General features: G+C 42.3%; 1 protein-coding gene across 1 annotated transcript; it reads left to right on the top strand.

Moving 5' to 3' along the window:
• The first annotated feature begins 1,526 nt into the window (after positions 1-1,526).
• LOC127007211 (uncharacterized) lies at positions 1,527-24,725 on the top strand. Its single transcript, XM_050877923.1, has 2 exons — positions 1,527-1,576; positions 21,363-24,725. Exon 2 carries the CDS (start codon positions 23,136-23,138, stop codon positions 24,135-24,137), a length of 1,002 nt encoding a protein of 333 aa, XP_050733880.1. The 5' UTR covers positions 1,527-1,576; positions 21,363-23,135; the 3' UTR covers positions 24,138-24,725.

Below are 24,725 nucleotides of genomic sequence, written 5' to 3'. Positions count from 1 at the left end.
TGTAGACCTGGAATGCAAGGAACCGAACCAAGGGTCTGCAATTGATTAAGTTAATGGTAGAATATGTGAGTTTTTGTCTCAATAAATTATGTTGGTTGATGAGGATGGAATTATTGATATTGTGTTGGATCTCAATATGCTGGTGGTGCACGAATGCATGCTTTATGATGAGAGGAAAATAAAAGAAGCTTAAAAGGAAAAAAAAAGGAAAATGAAATGTGTTATTAAGAGAATTTTCAGACAGATCTTTGTGACTGTCGGCCATTGTCGACACGGCGGGTTCCGCGCGGAGTTCGCGTGGCACATGTCCTGTCACGCTCACGAGGAGGCACATGAAATAAATCCTGAGATACAAAGTAATGCTGGAAAGAACGGAGAATACAAAATTGTGGCAGATATGCAGGGAAGAAATGCAGAAAGATGGTAAACAGGAGTGATATACTGGTTAAGAGGGTGCACTGACCTGAGGAGAGAAAGAATGTGTATAAATGGAAAATGATGAACAGAAGCAGAGTCTAGAGTTGGATTTGAAAGAGTGGGAAATTGTGATAGACAAAACAGTAAAATAGGGGCGACTTGAATGCTTTTATGTGAGGAAGTATAAAGACACTCCTCTAACCTAACCATACCATCTCCTTTGAATACCTTCCCTATTCTCTTTGCAGGAGCAGGGCTGTAGCGCTTTTTTATTATTTTTTTCCTTAAGCTGCCTTATTTACTGCAAAAAAAAAATATATATTAATCCAAATTGCAAATGTCAGGGCAGAACGAGGACAAGGTGGACAGATGAAATTAGAGCCCTTGCCGGAGTAGAATGGGATAGCTAATTTAACCAGAAAAAGAGGTGGAATATGTTGGGAAGGGGTTGATTACAGTAATGTCTGAAGTTGATTGAATGAGGTCTGGTCAACTGCATAGCGATTTATCATTTATAGTTTTCTTAAACGTCCTTCCTTCATCCACATTCAATTTCCAGCAGGGACATAACCGATCCAAGTTTATGCATTAGAATGGTCAAACTGTATATAAGAGTTGTGCTGATAACTTCCTGGAACGTCGACCCACCTGACATTCATTCCCGTCATTCATCTACTTATCTATTTACTCCATTGATTCAGCTGACATTTTCACGAACACCTCTTATTGGGAGAACGCAGCTGGGACTATGAGGAGAGGGAGGGAGGGACAGGTTGTGAGTGCGTACTTGGGCGTAGGAGGGAGGGAAGGAGGGCAAGGGGATGGCGAGAGGGTCATCATAGGTAAGCTTGCAGTGGAGGGAAAGAATAGGGTCATGCACACAGTTGTAGAAGGGAAGACAGGCAGACAGATGAAGGGAAAGTGTGCCGTATTTGCTCAGAGAAAAAAGCGAAAAAATGGAATATTATTATGTGGCGTTCATAAGAGAAGAAGAGAGAGGGACAGTAGGTAGACGGGCAGGCAAGCAAGCAGAGGTAGGCGTGGCAGTATTTGGCACCTTTTGTTAGGGCCGCTGCGGGGTTGCCGACGCGCGGGAACACTCGAAGTCACAGACAGTGGCTGCGACAGACGGGAGTGAGAGGTGTGTCGCTGGCCGGCGGTGAGTGCTTGCCTCTTTACCTTACAGCACACGTGGTTGCTTCTCGTCTTATTTCCACTCTCTCGGCCTCTCCCGCCACCAGGAAGAGGTTCAACCACTATTACTGGCACTGTTACTTCGTGTTACTTCTTCGGTACCTTCTGCTACTTGTTGGTGTCGCGGTGCCGCTCCGTCCTCGCTCATCTTCACTTGTTGGCTTCCCGTACTGTGCGTGTGTCGAAAGTTTGCGTCACGATCGAAAGAGCTCAAGAGTGTGATTGAATACCCCACGTTTGGCATGATGTCTTTTCCTGCTCCGTGGCTAACAAGTGAAAACTCCTCCCTAGCGAATGTCGTGTATATACAGAAATATGATTATCTGAGGAAAGAAAAACAAGTGTGACGTGTCATGTGATTGTGTGGTTAGGTCGTTAGTGAGTGTATATGCATATTGTACGTCTGTGCCTGTGTTTGTGAAATGATGACACATATGTGGGTAATTGTGTGGTGGTGGTGGTGGTGGTTTGGTGACTGGAATTGGTGTGTGTTTCCGAAGAGCAAGGAAGAGGGCAGCTGTTATTGTTTTTGTAGTAGTCGTAGTAGTAGTAGTAGTAGTAGTCGTAGTAGTAGTAGTAGTAGTAGTAGTAGTAGTAGTCGTAGTCGTAGTAGTAGTAGTAGTCGTAGTAGTAGTAGTAGTCGTAGTAGTAGTAGTAGTAGTCGTAGTCGTAGTCGTAGTAGTAGTAGTAGTAGTCGTAGTCGTAGTAGTAGTCGTAGTAGTAGTAGTAGTAGTAGTAGTAGTAGCCTATAATGCTGTAAAAATATTGACATTTATTCTGGTTTGGCCCCTGAAAAGGAAGTTGAAAATCAGTGTAGAAACATTGAATAGATAGTGAAGTGTGCTAAGAAAAAAAAGAAGAGAGAGAGAGAGAGAGAGAGTAATGCTGCCTCCTGTTCTTGTTTCGTGTGGGCTTCCTTCACCTTTTTTCTCTTTTTGTTTCTCGGTTTCCGTATATACATGTATGTTTGTACTCTGTCTGTCTGCCTGTGTATTCATCTGTCTGTCTCTCTCTGTATAGATGTAGCCTATGCTCGCATGTCTGTCAGTATTTATGTATGTATATTTACGTCTGTATCCGTCTGTCTGTCTGTCTGTCTGTCTATGTGTAGTAAGTATATGCAGTGTATGTGCATATGCATGTATGTATGTATATATATATATATATATATATATATATATATATATATATATATATATATATATATATATCTTGTGTGTGTGTGTGTGTGTGTGTGTGTGTGTGTGTGGCGAGAGAGAGAGAGAGAGAGAGAGAGAGAGAGAGAGAGAGAGAGAGAGAGATTGCATCATGCAAGAGTGAAAATATTGCATTATGGAACATCCGTAAAGAAGGAGCTTTTTTGATGTTGCCAAAGAATTGATTATTATTTTTTTATTAAATTATATAACAGAAAATACAAAAAGCAAATATGCAAAAGAAACACACTATCTCTCTCTCTCTCTCTCTCTCTCTCTCTCTCTCTCTTGTACCTCGTAAGCTTCCAGTTGGCAACAGAAGAGTGTTTAGCGTCAAATTATTTATTGTTTCATTTTTTACATATTTCCCGTGAAAATCAAAACACCTCTTTTCACTGCCAATTAAGGCCTTCCGGTATTGGATAGTATTGTCCGGGACATTTAGAAACTGCTCTTTAACACAAGCTTCAAGTATATCAGTTGAACCATAAACCTTTTTCCTTTAATGAAGTGAATGAGTTTTGCGAATAAGCTCTGTGTAAGGAAGTGTTTTGAAAAGCTACCAGAGACTGGTGCCTTTGCTCAACCCTCAGACATGTGAGCAAGAGCTGTTGCAGAGCTAAATTCCTCAATAATAATACTGTTCACGACGCAGCATGGGATCGAAGGACTCAATTTACCAGATCAAAACCTCCAACATGCGCCTCCGGGGTTAGCAAACCTAGCTACGAATCCGGGTTTGATCCCGGACCGGGGCAATCGGCGTGCAGCTCACCCGGCTGTATATCCTCCCTTTCGGGATGGTCGATAAAATAAGTACCTGGGTAAACCTGGGGAAGGTAAAGTGTGTTAGCCCGGATTCCTCACTTGTCCTGTTTCGCGGGCTAGTAGGCTCAAGGGTCAATGAGACGGAGATGATCACAGGCCGTGTGCACCCTGGCGTATGCCCCCAACTTTACCTTAACATTTAACAGACAAATACATAAATACTGAGCGAGGGGCCACACGCAATATGCAGTGCTGGCGAGAGCGTTGTTTAGGTGCCGTGACACTGATTAATAAGCCTAAACTGGGTCGCATCCAGAAGAAAAAAATAAGACCATTCTAAAGCATCGAGCTAAGCTCACTATCATAATGTTCTCAGTTTGCCTTACTTCCCTTCTGAGGGCACCCAGTTGCTAGGGTAGAGTGGGATTACTGTACCTACGAGCAGGAGCCTCTTCTACTGCCTCGGAGTTTCGTCTCCACTTCAACGTAATGGACTTATGTGTCGCTAATGAAATGATGTTTGAATAAGGCTTCTCAATTTGATCATGAAGTTGAAGGATATATAGAGATTCGTTTTGATTTACTTCCCTCTTGACTTGTATCACCAATTTTTAAGTAGGCTATAGTCTTTATTTCTACTGTATTGATTTATTGTTCGTTTTATTTTTCCTACCTTTATATATTGATTGATTTGCTCGTTTATTCTACTCTGCATTTCCTCACACGAATAAATAATCAATTCCCCTAGAAACGGGTGTGTCCTCATTTACTAGTATCTTATTTTTGTGTTTTTCGCTGAGGATCTGTCAACAGGCGAAGTGCTCATGTTGTGGGTATGTCTTTAGCGCGTCGGCATAGTGGGTGATTCCCCGGCCGCTCCTGTCACTGTCGAGCACAACATAGACATCTCTTTAGGAGTGAGGTGATGTGTGTGCTAGTGAAGGTGTTGCTAATTCTCGATGATAGTTCTGTCTGAAAAATAAAAAAAAATATACCTTTTACTTCTTTTCCTTTTTTTTTCTTCTACTTTTTCTTTTCTTCTTCTTCTTTTGCTTCTTCTGCTTCGTTTGCTTGTTCTGCTTCTTCTTCTTCTTTTTCTTCTTCTTTTCTTCTCCTTTTTCTTCTTCTTCTGTTTCGTTTGCTTCTTCTTCTTCGGCTTCGTTTGCTTCTTCTGCTTCTTTTACTTCTTCTTCCTCTTCTTCTTCTTTTCCTTTCTCTTCTTTCTCTTTTATGTTGTCGCCAGTAGCTTCTGTCTCCTGCGTCCTCTTCCTCTATGCCCAAAAACCTTATGTCCCTCAATTCCATCTCTCCACCTATCCTTCTGTCTTCCCCTTGTCCTTCCCTCCGCCCGACTCCTCCATGCCACCTCCAAGAAAAAAGGGACATAACTTCACAACCTCATTATTCCGGCAAACGTAACATGTATATTATAGCGTCTAACAAATATATTCGATAAATCGTTTGGTCTCTCTCTTGTTGATATGAAGCTACATAATAATCACGCTTTGCTCATTTATACGGCTTTTTACTAACTAACACGCGTGAGTTGGTATCTGGACACTTTCTGGATATTAAACTACCCAATAACTCTCTCTCTCTCTCTCTCTCTCTCTCTCTCTCTCTCTCTCTCTCTCTCTCTCTCTCCAGCAATCACGTGTGGGTACTTGAAAATTTAATGGTGAAAGAGTAAACATTTAAATACGTATGTAAGAGCGATTAACGAATGGTACTGCGACCCTTTTGTGTGTGTGTGTGTGTGTGTGTGTGTGTGTGTGTGTGTGTGTGTGATGTCCCTTTCAGGAAGACTTGTGGGGATATCGTTTTTTTTTTTTTTTTATAGTTTCCAGGAAGCACTTCGGAGGTCGTGTGTGTGCGTCGTCATCTGTGTGTGTGTGTGTGTGTGTGTGTGTGTGTGTGTGTGTGTGTGTGTGTGTGTGCGTACTAACGACCTAAAAGCGAGGCAAGAAAATACGATTGTAATCATCACAAAACAAAGGAAAATAGTCAGATAAAGAGAGACATCCGTGACTCAACTTTAGAGGATTAATGAAGCTTTATTAGAGAGAGAGAGAGAGAGAGAGAGAGACGGACACGCATGCTTTGTGAAAAAAAAATATTACAGAGGACGGAAGTGTAATAACAACTCTGGCGTTACGAAGACGAATGACTGTGATACAACGCGGAAAGAGAAATGGTTCGAAGAATAATACAGTGTGTGTGTGTGTGTGTGTGTGTGTGTGTGTGTGTGTGTGTGTAGAGGGAAAGAGAGAGACAGGACAAAGAATAGTCGTAATAGAAGCAGTAGTAGAAGTAATGATAGTACAAGAAATAGTATTGGTTGTTTTGGTTCTTGTTGCTGTTTTTGTTGTTGTTTGTGGTGTTGGTGTTGGTGTTGTTGGTGGTGTTGGTGTTGGTGGTGCAGTGGTGTTGGTGGTGTTGTTGATGGTGTTGGTGGTGTTGGTGGTGCAGTGGTGTTGTTGGTGCAGTGGTGTTGGTGGTGGTGGTGCAGTGGTACAATTCACAGTGGTTATGGAAGTTAGGCACGCACCGATGGAAATAGAGGTCGCAGTGTCGCTGGCTTTGGAGTAAACTGGAAGTGGAAATTAATATGGATAAGACGGGTTGGAAGCAGATGAAGGAGGACGAGGACGAGGACGAGAACGAGGAGGTTGCAGAATAGTAGTGGAGCTTGCAAACTAGTAGCGATTTTGGTTGCAGTGGTGGTGGTGGTGGTGGTGGCTGTTACCAAAGAAGATTAGCCAGGGATCGGGAACCTTATTAGACAGTGTGCGGGTTAATGGCTTAAATAAGAGGCAGTGGTGGTGGTGGTGATGGTGATGGTGGTGGTGGTGGTGGTGGTGATGGTGATGGTGATGGTGGTGGTGGTGGTGGTGATGGTGGTGAAATTGTGCGTAACATTATGGTTCAGCTGTTCCGACGAGAGAGAGAGAGAGAGAGAGAGAGAGAGAGAGAGAACAACCCCACTCCGTGTCTTTTGTTTTCCATTAAGTCTCGTATCAGGAGCATAATTTAACATTCTCTAACTCATTATTTACTCACATATCATATTTTCGCCAACGTTAGTGTGCCGGAGGGAAGGAAATGAAGAGAATGAGGTCAGATAAGGTCTCTCTCTCTCTCTCTCTCTCTCTCTCTCTCTCTCTCTCTCTCTCTCTCTCTCTCTCTCTCTCTCTCTCTCTACGTTAGCAATGCAGACATATACATTACACTGGTTCGTTTATTAGACATGGGAATATTATGGCTTGGTGCGACTTTTTTTTTACATGCTTTGCTTATTTTTATGTTCCTATGTATTTCCTCCTCTTCTTCCTCTTCTTTCTCTTCTTCTTCTTCTTCTTCCTCCTCCTCCTCATATTATGGATTGGTGCGATTTATTTTTCTTTACATGCTTTGCTTATTCTTATGTTCCGATGTATTTCCTCCTCTTCTTCCTCTTCTTCTTCTTCCTCCTCCTCCTCTTCGTCTTCCTTCTCGTCCTCCTTTGGGTCCTCGTCGTCGTCCTCCACTACGTTGTCATCTTGCTCCTCCTCCTCCTCCTCCTCCTCCTCCTCCTCCTTTTCAGACTACAGAAACAGGAAAAAACATCAACAAAGAAAGTAAACCATTGATAAGAAAGCGACAAGAGCCTAGACCAAAGAAGTGTTTCAAAGGAGGAGGAGGAGGAGGAGGAGGAGGTAGTGGGTTCAAAGACGCCTAAGGAGATGACGCGGAAAAAGGCTATATTTTATCATTTATTCAAAACCTTCTCCTCCTCCTCCTCTTTATCCTTCTCTTACCTGCTTTTTCTTTGTTCTGTCTCCAGTTTCTTTCTTTAACCGCAATCTTTCTCCTTTTCTCCATTTCTCTTTATGCTTCTGTCTCCCCATTTTCTTTACCTCCCATTTTCTCTTGAGCTCCACCTCGACCTTAATAACAATACCCTCAAGAGTTGCTTTCTTCCCGTTCTCTGTGTTGCCTTCCATCCCATTTTCTTTCGCCTCCTTTGCCTCTCGTATATCTTTTTGAGTTGCTATTTACCACTAAGGCTTCCACATTTCCTTAGTTTTCAGACTGTTTTTCATAAGTTACCCCCTGAATATCTTTTTGAGTTGCTATATATTTCCTCTAAGCCTTCTACCATTTCTTAGTTTTCAGTCTGTTTTTCCTAAGTCCCCCCTGAATATCTTTTTGAGCGGCTATTTTTTCCTCTAAGCCTTCAACCATTTCTTAGTTTACAGTCTATTTTTCTTAAGTCCCCCCCTGAATATCTTTTTTGAGTTACTGTATTTACCACTAAACGATCTACTATTTCATTATTTTCAGTCTGTTATTCCTAAGTTCTGACGTCTTTTGTTAGTGAAATGAGCTTGAATACTCCTTAGATTTCACTCCTACTAATAGTTTTGACGATGGTGTTTTAATCAGTTTGTGTATATGTGTGTTTGTGTGTTCATACTTGTGTGGCATTACCTGTTTGCGTTTTTTTATGGTCGGGTCAAGTTTGTAATATTTCCCTTTTTTTCACATTTTATGATAACATTTCGTGACCTTGTGTATACTACTTTTTTTCCATTTTTTTTCTTCACAATTTCGTTTGGTAAAGTGTTCCCTCCATCGGTTACCCAGTAGGGATAGCCAATCCTCTTAGTGTGTGTGTGTGTGTGTGTGTGTGTGTGTGTGTGTGTGTGTGTGTGTGTGTGTGTGTGTGTGTGTGTGTGTGTGTGGGAGCTCTCTTGTTTTTCCTTCTTATTTGTATCTTAGAAATAAGGACACAAGAACATAAGATAATTTCAATTCACGAGATGGTAGTCAACCTATGCAAGAGAGCTTCTGAATACCAACCCATGACTATCCAACCCTCCTTTAAACTAATTCTACCTGTACTTATCACGTCCTTGCTCACCTGTGTTCCGGCTCAATCACGACTTTCTTCGCGTATAAATTCTTGCCTGTGTCATTATTAAACCCACATTTGTCTCGCCTAAACCCATTGCTTCGAGTATTATCCTGCTCTCTCAGTGTAAGAGTGTTATTGATAGCGCCTCCGTTAGCTCCCTTCATTCAACTAAAAGCCTGAGCCGGGTTAATGTTCTTGAATACGAAAGTAGGAGTCGATGAAAAAGCCCATCAGATTCTGTCACTTGCGCCCTCCTCTTCCTCCTCCTCCTCTTCTTCCTTCTTCCTTCTCATGCTACTGCTCCCTTGTCCTCCTCTTCATCCTCCTTCTTCTGTTTCTCTTCCTCTTCCTTTCCGTTTTGTTGTTGTGATTGATTTTGTGGTTGTACTTTCCTATCCTTCTTCTCTTCCTCCTCTTCCTTCTTCGTGGATGTTGTTGTTGTTGTTGTTCTTCTTCTTCTTCTTCTTCTTCTTCTTGATCTTCTTGTTCTTGTTTTTTTTTTTCCTGTTCATCGTGTTTTTGTTGCTCTTGTTCTTGTTCTCTTCCTCCTCCTCCTCCTCTTTTTCCTCTTCCTCCTCCTCCTCCTCCATCTCCTCCTTCGTGTTCTTGTTTCTGTTTTTTCTCTTGATTTTATTCTGGTTCTCCTTCTCCTCTCTCCCTCCCTCCCTCCCCCCATGTAGCAGGCTGGGTTAGACAAAGGCCTACCTAAGACTATTGGCCCCTGGAGATCGCCTTGGCCGCACCAGTAATGAGTCTTGTTCCTCGACTTGTTAGGCGTAGCGCGAAGACCCGACTTCTGTAAATATTGGTTCGCTTCTCATGGGAGCTCCTGGTGAATTTTCTTTTGGCGGGGTTTTGCAATGGGGGCGAATAACTTGCATGTGCTATCTCTTCTTCTTCTGCCTTCCTTCGTCCCTCCCTCCTTCTTCTTCCTCCATGTAGTTTTATCCTTTTTTCTCTATCCTTTCGTTTCCTCTCTCTTTTTTTCTTTTTTTCCTCTCGTTTTTGTTTGAGTTTTCTGTTTTTTTTTTCTGTATTTTGGTTTTTGTGTTTTATTTCTTCTTATCGTCTTCCTCAACACTATAGCTTCCTTTTCTTCTTCGTCCTCCTGTTCCTCTTCCTCGTTTTCTTCTTCTTCTTCTTCTTCTTCTTCTTCTTCTTCTTCTTCTTCTTCTTCTTCTTCTTCTTCTTCTTCCTCAGCGTCGTTCTTTAACTCTTCATTCTCTTCTTTTTGTTCACTGTTCAACTCATTTCACCCTCTTCCTCCTCCCCCCCTCCTCCTCCTCCTCCTCCTCCTCCTCCTCGTCGATGTGTGCTATTTTTGTTCTCCTCATCTTTTCTGGCCCAGGTAAGAACTGCGGTGCCTCGCCTCAGGTGTTGCGGAGGTGCTGACGAATTTAAAGGTGAAGAAGTGAGAGAGAGAGAGAGAGAGAGAGAGAGAGAGAGAGAGAGAGAGAGGGAGAGGGAGAGGGAGGGATATGTAAAGGAGGACAAAAACGGAGAAATGAAAAAAGGGGAAAAACATATAATTGGTGGAACTTATAAAACGTCATGCTAACAGTAACAAATTCAGATATTCAGGCTTCCCTTTCCTTTCATTTCCTTCCCTTCCTTTCCCTTCCCTTTTCTTTCCTTTCCTCTCCTTTCCTTTCCTCTCCTTCCCTTTTCTTTCCTTTCCTCTCCTTTCCTTTCCTCTTCTTTCCTTTCCTTTCCTTTCCTTCTTCCTTTTTTTCCCTTTCTTTCCCTTTCCTTCCCTTTTCTTCCCTTCCCTTCCCTTTCCTTTCCTTTCCTTTCCTCTCCTTCCCTTCCCTTCCCTTCCAGTCCCTTCTATTCCCTTGTCTTCCCTTCCCTTGCCTTCTCTTCCCTCCCCTTCCCTTTCTCTTTCCCTTTCCTTCCCTTTTCTTTCCCTCCCCTTTCCTTTCCTTCCCTTTCCACCCTTTCCCTTCCAATCCCTTCTATTCCCTTGCATTCCCTTCCCTTGCCATCCCTTTCCTTCCCTTTCCTTTCCTTGCCTGCTCATCCTATCCCTTCCCTTCTCTTCCCTTCCCTTCCAATCCCTTATCGTTCCTTCCCTACGCCATCCTTCCCTCCCCTTCCTCCCCTTGTTCCTTCCGTCCCCTCCTCTTCCCTTCGCCTTTGTTCCTAACGGCGGCCGATTATTGCCTTTCATTGAACCTGAAAAGGAATGCATTAATAAAAGTGAATCCTTCCCTCAGGTGTGGGTATGTACAGGCATACGGCTAGGGTGACTGATGGCGGGTATCGATGTGGTGTTCGTTGTGGTGGAGGCGTGACGTATCTCTCTTTTCTGCCTCTCTCTTTTATCCTTTCTTGCTGGTCCTCTGATGTATGGAGGGGTATTTATATATGGGTCATCTTGCATCCTTTCTACCTTTATTTTATTTTTATTTATCTCCTCTTCTGCTTTTCTTCTTTTGTCTTCTTTTTTTCTTCTCTTTTTCTTCTTTTGTCTTCTCTCTTTCTTCTCTTGTCTTCTCCTTTTCTTCTCCTTTTCTTCTCTTTTTCTTCTCTTTTTCTTCTTTTGTCTTCTCTCTTTCTTCTCTTGTCTTCTCCTTTTCTTCTCCTTTTCTTCTCTTTTTCTTCTTTTGTCTTCTCTTCTTCTCCTTTCTTCTCTTTTTCCTCTTTTGTCTTTTCTTTTTCTTCGTTTGTCTTCTCTTCTCTTTTCTCTTTTCATATTTTCTCTTTTTTTCTCTTTTCTTTTTCTCTTCGTTCCTCTTCTTTTTCTCTTTTCTTGCTAATCCTTTCTTTCTGCTCCTCTGATGTATGGATGTGTATTTATAGCTTTTCTGGACTTTCTTCTCTTCTTTTATATTCTTCTTTTTTCTCTTCTTTCTTTTCTCCTTTCTTTTTCTCTTCTTTTCACTTCTCTTATTTTTCTCATATCTTTTCTCTTTTTCCTTCTTTGTCTCTCCTTTTCTCCTCTCTCTCTTCTCTTCTTTATCCTTTCTTTCTGCTCCTCTGATGTATGGGGAAGAAGGAGTGTTTTTTGCAGTTCAGTTTCTTGGATATTTTTTTTTATTATTGTCGTCCAGCGTGAAAGTAAGCCATGACAGTGACCTCTCCTCCCTCCCAAACTTGACGGGTAAGCTCCGCCCCCTTGCTAACCAATAACCAATCAGGTGCATCCTTCTCCCTAGACACGCCCCCTTAAACACATACGTGACTAGAGAAAACGGGAATCGCACTTCGAAGGGGAAACTGATCAACTGCCTAACACTGAAGGGGAAGGAAGGAAGGAAGGAAGGAAGGACAAAAAACAAAACTTTTGGCCTTTGTAAACAGTTGATGGGAGAGGCGAAAGCGCGTGAGCACCCCGACCTTTGAGTCTCGGTGACCTTCAACTCCCATCCAAGGAATCATTGCATTCGTTCCGGGAATCTTGCATTTCTGGAAGCGTTAATGGAAGTTTTGAAATCTTCCCCCATCTTCCCTGTACACGGTTTAATGACATTTCACTGCGATTATGTGATGCAATTCTGATCACCATATTGCCGAAGGGATATTAGGAGGTTTAATCTGCTGAAGGAGAATGACTGATGACTCGTGCATTGAAAAACTCTCCCTCCCTTCTCTCTCTCTCTCTCTCTCTCTCTCTCTCTCTCTCTCTCTCTCTCTCTCTCTCTCTCTCTCTCTCTCGTAATGTATGCATATATCATTGCTTGACCGGATAAATTAGCTTCTTCCCCTTCTCTTCCCTTCTCTTTCCTCTCTCCCTACTTCCTCCCCTCCCTCCTTCTTTGCATTCATCATTGGTTCGCTTCTTCCCCTTCCCCTTCCCTTCACTTCCCTTCCCTTTCCTCGTCTCCTATTTCCTCCCCTTTTTCCTTCTTTGCGTTCATCATTGGCTAGTTGCTTCGCCTTCCCTTCCCTTCCCTTCCCTTCCCTTTCCTCTTGCCCTACTTCCTCCCATCCTTCCTTCCTTGCATCCGTCATTGGGTAATTTCATGGACAAACTACTTCCCCCTTTCTTATTGCACTCCTTCCTTCCTTTCCCGTTAGTGTTAGGCAGTTGATCAGTTTCCCCCTCGAAGTGCGATTCCCGTTTTCTCTAGTCATGTATGTGTTCAAGGGGGCGTGTCTAGGAAGAAGGATGTATCTGATTGGTTGTTAGTTAGAAAGGGGGCGGAGCTTACCCGTCAGGTTTGAGTGTTTGGGGTTTTGTGTATATGCCCATTTTGACTTATCTATTTTTTTTTATCTAGTGCTTTGATTTGAATGTAGATTTTTTAGTTCATTTATTTATTTATTTGTCTATTTATTTTGTGTCTTGATTAAATTTTGAATGAATGTTTTTTTGCTGTTCAGTTTCTAGGATATATTTTATTTTATTTTTGTTGTCCAGAGTGAAAATAAGCCTTGACAGTGACCCTCCCCTACCCCTCCCTCCCCCCCTTTAAAAAAAAACTTGCACCGGCGGACGTAACATTATTGAAACTGACTAAAACACACACTCCTGACAAGACTAACACCCTGCGCTCTCTCTCTCTCTCTCTCTCTCTCTCTCTCTCTCTCTCTCTCTCTCTCTCTCTCTCTCTCTCTCTCTCTCTCTCTCTCTCTCTCTCTCTCTCTCTCTTACTTTCACTCTTTCCTTTTTCTTTCTTTCCTTCTATGTTTGTTTCTTTGTTTCATCCTTTCTTTTTCTTTCCTTCTTTTCTTTCTTTCTTTCTTTCTTTCTTTCTTTCTTTCTTTCACTTCATTCTCTCTCTCTCTCTCTCTCTCTCTCTCTCTCTCTCTCTCTCTCTCTCTCTCTCTCTCTCTCTCTCTCTCTCTCTCTCTCTCTCTCTCTCTCTCGTCTACTTTCACTCACTACTTCCGCTCGCTTTGGTCCTGAGGGTGCTTGACAACCTTCACAGAGTACTCGCTACCTTTTGACTGACGGTAGTGTGTTTGTATCCAATTACCGGAATATAACAAAGCATTATTCTTCTAAATGGCACCAAAGAGTTTTACATCGTTGCCGCACAATGAGGACACGCTATCGGTTTACAATGTGAGGGAAACGAGCGAGCAGGTTAAATGTGCGTTCTGATCTAATTAAGGGACGGTTCACCTCCCCATAAGTACAGATAAAAGGTGGATTCTTTAGGATGAAAGTTAATTAAGATACGATCTGTGCTCTTGCTGTGTGTGAACTCAACAGGGAAGTGCAGTGGCCTGGAGGGAAATTAGTTGAAGTTAATGTTATGGAGTCTTTCTCTTGCACTAAATACTGTCAGATAAAAAATAAATAAATAGGTTGCTAGATGGATAGATTTATGGATAGGCAGCTAGAAAGATAGATAGATAGATAGATAGGTAAAAAGATAAATGGATCGACTAATAACTGGCATCGATAATCAGATAGATAGACATAGATGGATAGGTTGATTCATAGCTAAGTTAATGGATAGATAAATATAAATAGATGATTGAAAAGACAAACATATTTTTATTTAGTAAGGGATTATCTAAGACTAACAAAAGATAATGGTTAATAGTGGTTGATGAGCAGATACAGATAAAATATAGATAAATAGGTAGAGGTGGATAGATTGATTGATAGACAAGTAGACAGATAAATAGATATAAATGTAAATGAAGAAACAGATTTTCATTTGGTAAAGGATTATATACAATTAACAAAAGATAGATGGATAGATTAACTGATAGGCAGGTAGATAAATAGACAGGTAGATAAATAGATAAATTAACATACAGGTTTTCATTTGGTAAGGGGATAATATGCAAGTAACAAAAGGTAGATGGATAGATTAACTGATAGGCAGATAGAAAGATAGATAGACGAGTAAATATATGAACAGACATACATTTATATTCATTAAGGGATACGTGCATAGATACAATTAACATTCAGGTGTATATTAACATTTCTTATTAAGGTGATCCTCTTCCAATAATTATGAGGTTTATGATGCAATTCTGTTTCCTTTAAAGCCTTGTAATGGAAACTGATTCGTATACAACTTTAATTTCTTTTTCGCGTAAACTGAATAGGAAATTTGCGCTTTTTTGAAGGTAAATTCCGAGGCAAATATCGTGATTCGTTTAATTCTCCGGCACTAATTATGGACTGATTGACTGATTGGTAGGTCGGTTTTTATTTGGTGAAGTTTATATAATTGTTTGCAAGTTTAATGAGGAAAACTCGAAGGTAAATATGATTGTAAATACTTCTTTCCAATGTTATTTTTTGCGTTATTAGTGAGATGTTTAAGATACCCTTTTGTTTATTATCTATTTATGTATGTTTATTTGTTTATCTTATTTATAGTATATTTATCTTATGTTTTTTTTATTTATTTTTATGTTTATTTATATATTTATCTTATTCATTGTTATTTATCTCGTTATTTATTCATTTTTGTTATGTTTAAATATGTCTGTTTTTGCTTAGCTTATCTGTTACGTTATCTTGTGTTATCTATTTATTTTTGTTATGGTTATTTGTTCATTTATCTTATTGTTATCTACTTATTTGACTTATTTTGGGTTAGAAATGAATAAGTCAACACCTGATGCTCTCGGCGTGTGAACTCGGGCACGCAAAGGCAATATCCCGCAGGTGAATTCCGTGAACGTAAGCCTGACGCAATCAAACTCCGATTCTAATTATGGATCCCGCCGCTGCCCTTTCATTCCTTCGCCTTCGTGCATAACTTTTACAGCTTCAAACGGACCGTGAAGCACCACTTACTACCTTCTGGCGCGGGAACAGGACAGTCGACACGTAAAGGAAAAAAGAATAAAAATACGCTGAATGAATACCGCGAGGGCAAACAAGTGACAACTTTTTATGCTTCGAATCCGTTTCCTTTGTGCAGAAGTTTTACAGCCTCTTTCTTTTTTCTTCTTTCTTTTTCTTTCTTTCTTCCTTCCTTTCTTTCTTTCCTTCCTTCTCTTCTTTGCTTTCTTCCTTCCTTTCTTCCTTTTTTCTTTCCTCCTTTCTTTCTCTCTCTCTCGGACGGGGAAATAGTACCCCAAGGTAAAAACTATATTTACCTAGTAGTACCCTTTGCGGAGTCGTTGGGTCCGAATCCGCCACGTGAATGATCGCGTTGATTGAATGCTGTAAAAGGGAACACGAAGTAACGCTTTTGATGTGTTATGAATAGCCTTTGTACAGTTCTAGTCCTTCCACTTGCTATTAATGGCTCACTATTATAACTTGCTTCGTAGCGTAGGTGAGTGGGATCGAGGGTCATATTATTAAACGTGCATGTCGTCACTCAAGCACGCATCGAAATTGACCTCTTTTTTGGCCACTCTTTCATAGGAGCAACGATTAGCGGGCTTTATTTTTCCTCACTTTTTTCCTCCTTGAGCTGCCTCCTTTACTCTAAAAAAAAATATTTGACAAGGCTTTCATAGGAGTTGTGGGCCTTTCCATGGGTAGTTTTCTGACCCCGGTGGTAGTCTAAAAAGGTTTCTGTACCATGAACCTAAAAAAACACTCATGAGAAAACATTTAACCTCTTTTTTTGAATTTAGAAATAACTGATATGAGAGTTGGAAGCATCAAATAACACTTCTGTGAAACACGTACGCTGTCGAGTTGTCCGGTGTGACGTGTTCGACCTTTCAGTCAGTATTATTGGATCGTTTAAGTCATTATTGTAAAGGTCGCGGCGTAAAGTGGATCGGGATGAAATTTAATGGCTCAAAAAGTACGAACGTTATCAAGCTGTCGTGTGGCGCCAGTATGACCTTTCCCTTGGTGTGATACGATTGTGGTGTTAGTATTCCTCGGCTGGGACGGATCATCCGTCCCATCCGTCACGGATGTGTGTTGAGATCGATGGTGCAGAACGATGAATCTATCCTGAGCTACCCAAGATCATTCGGTATTTGCTGGTTTAAGATTCATGGAAGACATTACGTCCTTGAATCAGCCATTTGCCGAGTGGTTAAACAAAGGAGTGGTGTTCAGAATCGAAGGGCACTCAGTTTATAAGTTTAATGGCTGAGAACGATAAATTTATGGCGTGCTAACTTTGATGAATAGGAGTTATATGTAATAATTAGAAATACTTGGCGGCCATTACTCAGACTTTTAGGGTATATAAAACGCAGTACGTGTTGTCCTTGATCGAGGTTATTATTTCTGCACCAAAATGCCTGTATGTAAAGAGTTTAATGGCTGAGAACGATAAATTTATGGCGCGCTAACTTTGATGAATAGGAGTTACATGTAATAATTAGAAATACTTGGCGGCCATTACTCAGGCTTTTAGGGTATATAAAACGCAGCAGGTGTTGTCCTTGATCGAGGTTATTATTTCTGCGCCAAAATGCCATTATGTAAAGAGTTTAATGGGACCAGAACGATGAATTTATGATGTCTATACTTATATAAATCGAAAGTGTACTTACTTGATGGTTTAGGATGCAAGGGTCATTTAGTTCTTCGGATACGTTAGCTGGGTGGTTGACCAAGAAGTATTATTCACACTTTTTTCAATACTTCAAAGGAAACAGCTAAAGGGCAATAATTAAAACAAAAAAGCCCGCTAAAGACTATACCTATATAAAAGAGAATAGAGTCGCCAGAAGAGAGGTCAATTTTGGATGGTCAAGTGACGATCATTGTTGGTTGATGTAGAATACTTTAAATGAATATGTTTTCGGTTTGATAGCTTTGGGAATAATAACGAATACATAACGAATACATAACGAATACAAAACGAAAACATAACGAATACATAACGAATGCATAACGAAAACATAACGTAAACATAACGGATAATAACGAATACACAACGAATACATAACGAATACATAACGAATACATAACGAACACATAACGAATACATAACGAATACATAACGGATACATAACGACAACAGAACGAATACATAACGAATACATAACGAAAACAGAACGAATACATAACGAATACATAACGAAAACAGAACGAATACTTAACGAATACATAACGAATACATAACGAATAAACGATACTGACAAATAATAACGTTTCCCAGCTTCCGTCTGACAAAGCAGGTGCCACACGTAAGACCCTGATATAGAAGGAAGTGTTTATACTAAGCCTCCGCCGGGCCGCTGCCTCACGCGCGCCGCCCATACGTGATGTTCCGCCCCTCACCTGTGCTACCTGGACGCTCTTGGCTCTAACAAGTATTTCTGAAGGCCACAAAGGAGATTATTCGGTTCTTCATGAGTTTTTTCACATTAATAGTGCAGAAGGCGAATTAAACTACCCATGGAAATACACACAACCTCAACGAAAGCCTTATCAGATGTGGATGTATAAGACCTGTTCTCTAAAATGCTTTCGTCTCTCACAACAAATATATCTGAAGGCCACAAAGGGAATTAGTCGGGCTCTCATGGGCTTTTCTTTCATTCATTGTGCAGAAGCCTTGTTAAACTGTCACTATGCGCATAAAACTACCCTGAAATACTATCACAACAACCTCTACGAAAGCCTTAGAAAATGTGTGTATCTCCAGCATTCTCAGACGCTTTCCGCTTCCACTACAAATAATTTCAAAGGCCACAAAGAAGAGATGTCGGGTTCTTCATGAGTTTTTTCACATTGATAGAGCAGAGGCCTTGTCAAACTATCACTAGGCGCATAAAACTACCCATGGAAATACGAACTCAACGTCTATTAAAGTCTTATGTGGGCCTGTATTCCAGACGCTTTCAGCTCTAACAATAAATATTTTCAAAGGCCACAAAGAAGAGATGTCAAGTTCTTCTTGAGTTTTTTCGCATTAATGGAGCAGAAGCCTTGTCAAACTATCACTAGGCGTATAAAACTACCCATGGTAATATACTAACACAACCTCTTTTAAAGCCTTGTCTAATGTGGGTGTGTAAGCCCCAGAATGTTTGAGAATATGGGCTCTGGCTTGCTCCTTCGCCAGGTTCCTTCAGGGCGGGAGTGTCAGGGCGCCGCTAGAGTATTAGTATGTCCCGGGGCCTCGTTTTTATGGCTCAGATACTTTTAAGAGGGGAACGTGAAGGCGCCTGTTCAAATATTAACCTCATTTTGGGAATTTTGTAGCCTATTATGTTTTGGTAACTGCATTTTAGGATTTGGTGCGATATTTCTGTGGGTCGACACTTTCAAAAGGGAAGCGTGAAGGCGCATGTACAAATCTGAACTTTACTTTGGGAATTTTGTAACCTACTGCATTTTGGTGACAGGATTTTAGCCTTTGGTGCGGATTTTTTTTTCTACTTCAAAAGAAAGCAGAAAACCAAGGAACTGAAAAATAAACTAACGTGTGTGTGTGTGTGTGTGTGTGTGTGTGTGTGTGTGTGTGTGTGTGTGTGTGTGTGTGTGTGTGTGTGTGTGTGTGTCCTTTGATCTGTTTCCTTTGGAGCTGAAAAAAATCATCACAGCAACACAACAAACACCACACCAACACAATAACAAACATCGAGGCAACACAACAAACACCCCACCAACACAACAAACATCACACCTACACAACAAACGCAACACCAACACAACACAAACCCCAACAAACACCAAGGGAACACACACACACACACACACACACACACACACACACACACACACACACACACATCACACACCACAACAACGGAACAAACAGCCAGGCAACACGAGCTATACATCCCACAGGTAGAGATAAGCCTATTGTTTTTTCGTCAATAACCCCACGAGCCGCTACACTACACACGGACAGGAGGAAAAACGTACCCCAACCAGCCTCCTCTATCTACTCCTCTACCTCCTCCTCTACCTCTCCCTCACCTCCATCCTGCCCAGCACACGTGGCACAAGCTGCAGCACACCAGTCACATATTCTAACTGGCAGCCTACACGACACAGCACGATCTCTTGTCACAATCACACTCGGGTCGGACGTAGATATTCTGTTGTTTTATTCCTTTGTTTATTTTTGTGCGTGTTTGGTTCGGTAACGCGATGTATACGTTCCGAAGTGTAGGGAAAAATAACCTCCCTCCACTGATCCGCGTTATAATAGAGAAACTAAACTAATGTAAATGAAAATAGATAAGATGGATTTTCAGTTCCCATGTAAAGTTATATCTTTTTTTTTTTCTGGGCGTGCGCTTGAATATTCTGCAATCGATATATTTTTTTTTTTAGCTTAACAGACTTAAGTTATTATGTGTATTATTAAGTTATTATGTATTTGTATTATTTGCAACTGAAGTGATTAGTCTTCAACGATATTGTTCATTGTTTTTTGGCATAAAATATTGTCTTCGCGCGGTGCTTTTTCAATGATTTTATAAAACCATTATTATATCTTGTTATTCCCCTCAAAGTGTTTGTTTGACAATTGTCATCGCTCGTTCTTATATTCTTATTTTACAAACTTATCATTATGTGGCTTTTCTCTATGATTTCATTACGAAGTAGTGTTATTATAAGTATGAACGTGTCCTTGTTACCTTTTCCCTTTATGCAGAGACATGTACGACAATAGATATTCCCTTTTATTGTTTGAGTTTCATGTGTTGCCTAAACAACCCCCCCCCCAAAAAAAAATGAGGGGGGGGGGTAGAAAAAGCAGGGTGGATTTACCGAAAACACCCAACAAAATTAAACATTCCATCCCGAGATATATTTCCTCTGTACAAAACAACTAAAAAAGGCAGAGATGCATTTCACTGATTACCTTTAAATGAGCACCATCTAGTTCACTCTACATATTGGCACATACCCACATGAACAACAACAACAACAACAAAAAAAAAAAAAAAAAACATGCATCACTAACCATACCCAGTGACATCTCAAGTATGTATAGGTTTCACTGCCATACCTGGAGACAACAAACATTTAGATTTTTGACACTGGAAACGCTTGCCCCTAGATGGCGCCTCGTTCGGGCCGCTATTCTTTTAATGCTTCCGCGAGTGACAGATTGCTTCCTGATGCCGGCTATTCCGATAATGATTCACTTGTCCATAATGGTGTAAAAAGCAGTAATCAAAATAATGTAACGCAATGTCGACGTTTTGTATATTTTGATGTTTTTATTGAATGAGAGAGAGAGAGAGAGAGAGAGAGAGAGAGAGAGAGGATATAATTACTCGTCTTTGTTGTCGCATGCAATTGCTGATTAAATGACCAGAGAGAGAGAGAGAGAGAGAGAGAGAGAGAGAGAGAGAGAAATAAAATTGAAGAGACGTGGAAGTGAGAGACGGAACAACAGAGGTAACGCTAGCAATTCCAGTTAATTTAAGCAACGAGAGAGAGAGAGAGAGAGAGAGAGAGAGAGAGAGAGAGAGAGAGAGAGAGAGAGAGAGAAATCAAATGGAAGAGACGTGGAAGTGAGAGACGGAACAACAGAGGTAACGCTAGCATTTCCAGTTAATTTAAGCAACGAGAGAGAGAGAGAGAGAGAGAGAGAGAGAGAGAGAGAGAGAGAGAGAGAGAGAGAGAGAGTTGTTACACAGACAGATTACAGTCGAAACATTTCCATAACCAAACTTAGCCTATCTATCACGTACGACCATAATTCAATACGAGACAAGTTTAATCGCTTATCCCTTCTACTCTAAATGGATCCGAGGGTGGGCGTCCCTTATGTTATCTCTATATGAAGGGAGGAAGACCAGTGGGAGCGAACGTTTACTTAATAGCGAGTGATTACCTTTTGTATTTTGTTTCGTCGTATGGTTGAGTGGGTGCTTGAAGGGGACTGGCGGAGGAGGAAGAGGGATGAGAGAAGGAAGAGTGGCCTGAGTGATTAGTCCGTTTGTGTGTGTGTGTGTGTGTGTGTGTGTGTGTGTGTGTGTGTGATAATAATAACAATACTACTACTATTACTACTACTGCTCCGCCTCCTCTACTGATGATGATGATGATAATAACGTCTTTTCTTTCTTCTTTTCAGGCGCGTCAAGCAGAGAGAGAGAGCGAGAGAAAGAGCGATAGGAAAGGACGGAAAGAAAGGCTTCAATCGAGATGGACTTTGAGGACCATGGCTGACACACACACACACACACACACGGGGGCCACTCCACATACATACAACTCGGGCGTACACATACACGCATACATATTCGCTCACCAAGCCCACGCACATTCACTCATGCATAACACACGACTAGACGCCAGCTCTTGTTAAAACGAGACGGGAAGGCCCAGAGTGTGGTCAGACAACACTGGACCGCTCTTCATCAGCCGAGAAACACAATGGAAACACTAGGGAAGCGGCTGGAAATGCAGGAGTGTTTGGCAACGCGAGCAAGAGACGAGGAGGGTGCGGAGAACATCTGTTGGTTGCAGGCCCGCGCTGTCGCCCTCGGCCACTGAATGCCCGCTGGTCAAGTCTTTTCTACTGCACCGTTTTCTTCTGTTACGTAAAACTGAGGAAGAAGCGTCCGTCGTACGTTGAGGAAACAAGACAAACGCGACATAAGATACAGAACGCAACACAAACCTCAAAAGCTAGTGAATAGAAAAACGGCTATATGCAATTCTTTTGGTGTCTATGCGTGTGAGTGCGTTTCTCTATTTCGTCTGTCTGTGTCCTCTTTCGTCACGTGTTTGTTGTGTGGGTGATCCGCGCGCCCTGGACTCTGCCTGAACTGAGGAACGTAACGGCAGCTCTAGCAACAGTGTAGTGACTCGAAAAGTGGCCTTCTTCACCTAAACTCGTACTCTTGACTCCTCTTGTTCGTAGTTTAGCTCTGGACTAGACGCCTAAGCTCTCTCACTCTAATCTGAAAAAAGAAGAGAAAGTTAGCACCAAATAGCATGCAGTGACGTGGTGGTGAAATTGAGAAAATATATCAGCTGACGTTATGTTAAAAATGATCTGAAAGTAAAGTATTACAAGCGTCAGCCGCAACGTAAGAGCTGTAGTAGTGGAGAGTGGAAGAGACTCAAGATTAACCGTAACATGTTTCGAAGCAGTTAGTGAAGCAACTCCGAAGTGTATAATGAGAAAGTTATTTTATTCGATGTGGTGAAAAAAAAAAAAAACATAGAAATCAGCAGTATTTTCTTATCAATGTGTGTCTCCATGTCAAGTGCGTCAACGTGAATTGCATCTTTTTGAGTTCCCCCTCGAGTGACTATAGTGGATGGACTCCCTCCCCTGCACACATCTGACTTGCAAGTTTGGTGTTGTGGTAACAGTAGAGTATCTTGACATATCACCATTTTGTTCCTTCTCAGGTGGCCTAAGAATCTCACATATCACTGTACATAGTCGATCTTTCCCACCCGCTAACTATTTACGAACTTTTAAGTGTCTTCTGGTAGCTGATGGTACGTACAAGTAGACGGTAGAAGCACACGACGTTGGTTCCTTTGAGTTTGTTGATTTCTCGTCTTGATGTTGTGGTGACTCACGTTGTTTGGTTCCTACGAAGAAGCAGAAACATGCACCTTTGTCCTTGTTAACCTGTAAGCAACACAGCAACTCGAAGAAGGGAGATCGCACCTGCGTGGAGTGAACACAGCACCTTTGTCTGCATTAGGCTGTAAGCAACGCCACGAATTGGAAGAATATTGCACCATTGTGTGTATTAATTTGTAAGAAACGCAGCAACTTCTTATGCAAGGACCTAAACACAGTACGATAAGGTACACGCCCGCGATGTCGAGGCGGCCGACGATACCCAACTCGCACACCGAACACACGCCAGAGACCTGAGCGATGGCGCGCACACTCGCCTCTCCCGGGCCTCGAGCATCTCTTCTTGTCGTCCTCGCTGTGTTGTGGACCCTCTCGGCCGTGGCCATGGCGGTGAGGGAAGCTGGGGTGCCGCTACAGCCCCACAACACCACGACAGCGAAGTATCATGGTTTTGAAGGCGGCGGTGGGGCCAGGACGAGAGGCGAACATAAAAGCCACCACGCCAACACAAGACGCAACCCCGCCACAACGTCCTCGCCCCACCACCACGCCTTGGGTCCTCGCCCTCTACACCCCAGAGACAGAGACAGCGACAGCCACATCCGTGAATACTTAGAACTTATCAACACGACGTCAAACTTGGCGGGTCACAGCGTGCAACCCGCATATGCTTCGAAGTTGGGGCTCGCGATGCCTCGAGGGAGCACGCCGCCGCCCCCCCGCCCAGCTGGACCGAAAACCAGCAGTACCCAGGCACACGTGGGCGGCCCCAGGCGACAGGTTGTGGCTCCTACGGACTTTACCTTAACGCCCTCCCTCAGGCTTCTTCTGCATCATTATCCTTCCACGCCCCGGGCAGCGCCTGACACCACTGATAAGCCCACGTCTTGGCCAGGAAGGGCGTGGCGAGGCGCAGAGGAGGAAGGCGAGGAAAATGTATTAACAAAAGACTTTAACGCCAAATTCTGCCGTGTAGTAGAAGACCTCCTCTTGTCCCTTGCTCGCGGCGGCTCCAAAAACTTGCAAACCGCCACGGGGCAACTTAAAGCAAGTTCCCCACGTGAGATGCAGCAGGAACCCGACAGCAACAAGGCTTCAGGCACCACCACCACCACCACCGCCCATGCTGCCCCAAGAGCTCCACTCACCCCCTCCACCACCACCTCCTCCGCCTCCACCGCCGCCCGCCTTCTGCTGCTGCACATGGATGGCTCTCCAGCGAAGGGCGCGCTGCTCCCGACGCTGCCGTACAAAGGTAAGATTAATGGTTCCTTCTGTTTTTCTTTTTTCCCCAGTGATTGATGTGTCTACTGCGTGCCACTAAGTAACTAACCCGCGCCCTCACTCCCGGCCATTGGTGACGTTAAGGGAAGGGTAGAAAAGAGTACAGGAAAAGGGCTTTAGAGCATTAATTCACGGGAAGTGTAGAAAAGAGTACAGGGAAAGGGCTTTTAGAGTATTAATTCACCTGCCATATGTCCTGTAGTGGCCTTGAGTGGTCCCCCTTTTTTGGAAGAGTTGAGGAGAGGCTATGAAAGGTTTATACGTCATGTGGAAGAGGGGGATAAGAGTAAGAGGAAGAGGCATACGAACCTTGGCTCCAGCCCGCCGTCTCCTATTCAATATTTTATGTATGCACGACTTTTGGGAAAGGAGTATGGGAGGGCGTCCTCAGCCCCACGTACAGAGGCCACCCATGAATTATTACCCAAGGACTTACATAACACACACACACACACACACACACACAGTGGCGGGTGGTGAATGGATGGTTCCATGGAGGGATACTTGTTACTTTGCCGCCTAACAGTTCTATTTTTTATTATTTTCCTGTTTTATATTTTATTTTAGGATTAAGTTAAGACATCACAAATCAAGCAGACGATGCAG

Source organism: Eriocheir sinensis, chromosome 34, assembly GCF_024679095.1.
Source record: "Eriocheir sinensis breed Jianghai 21 chromosome 34, ASM2467909v1, whole genome shotgun sequence".
Taxonomy (NCBI): domain Eukaryota; kingdom Metazoa; phylum Arthropoda; class Malacostraca; order Decapoda; family Varunidae; genus Eriocheir; species Eriocheir sinensis.
Note: the sequence above shows the minus strand (reverse complement) of the source record. Positions and strands in the feature narration are given on the sequence as shown.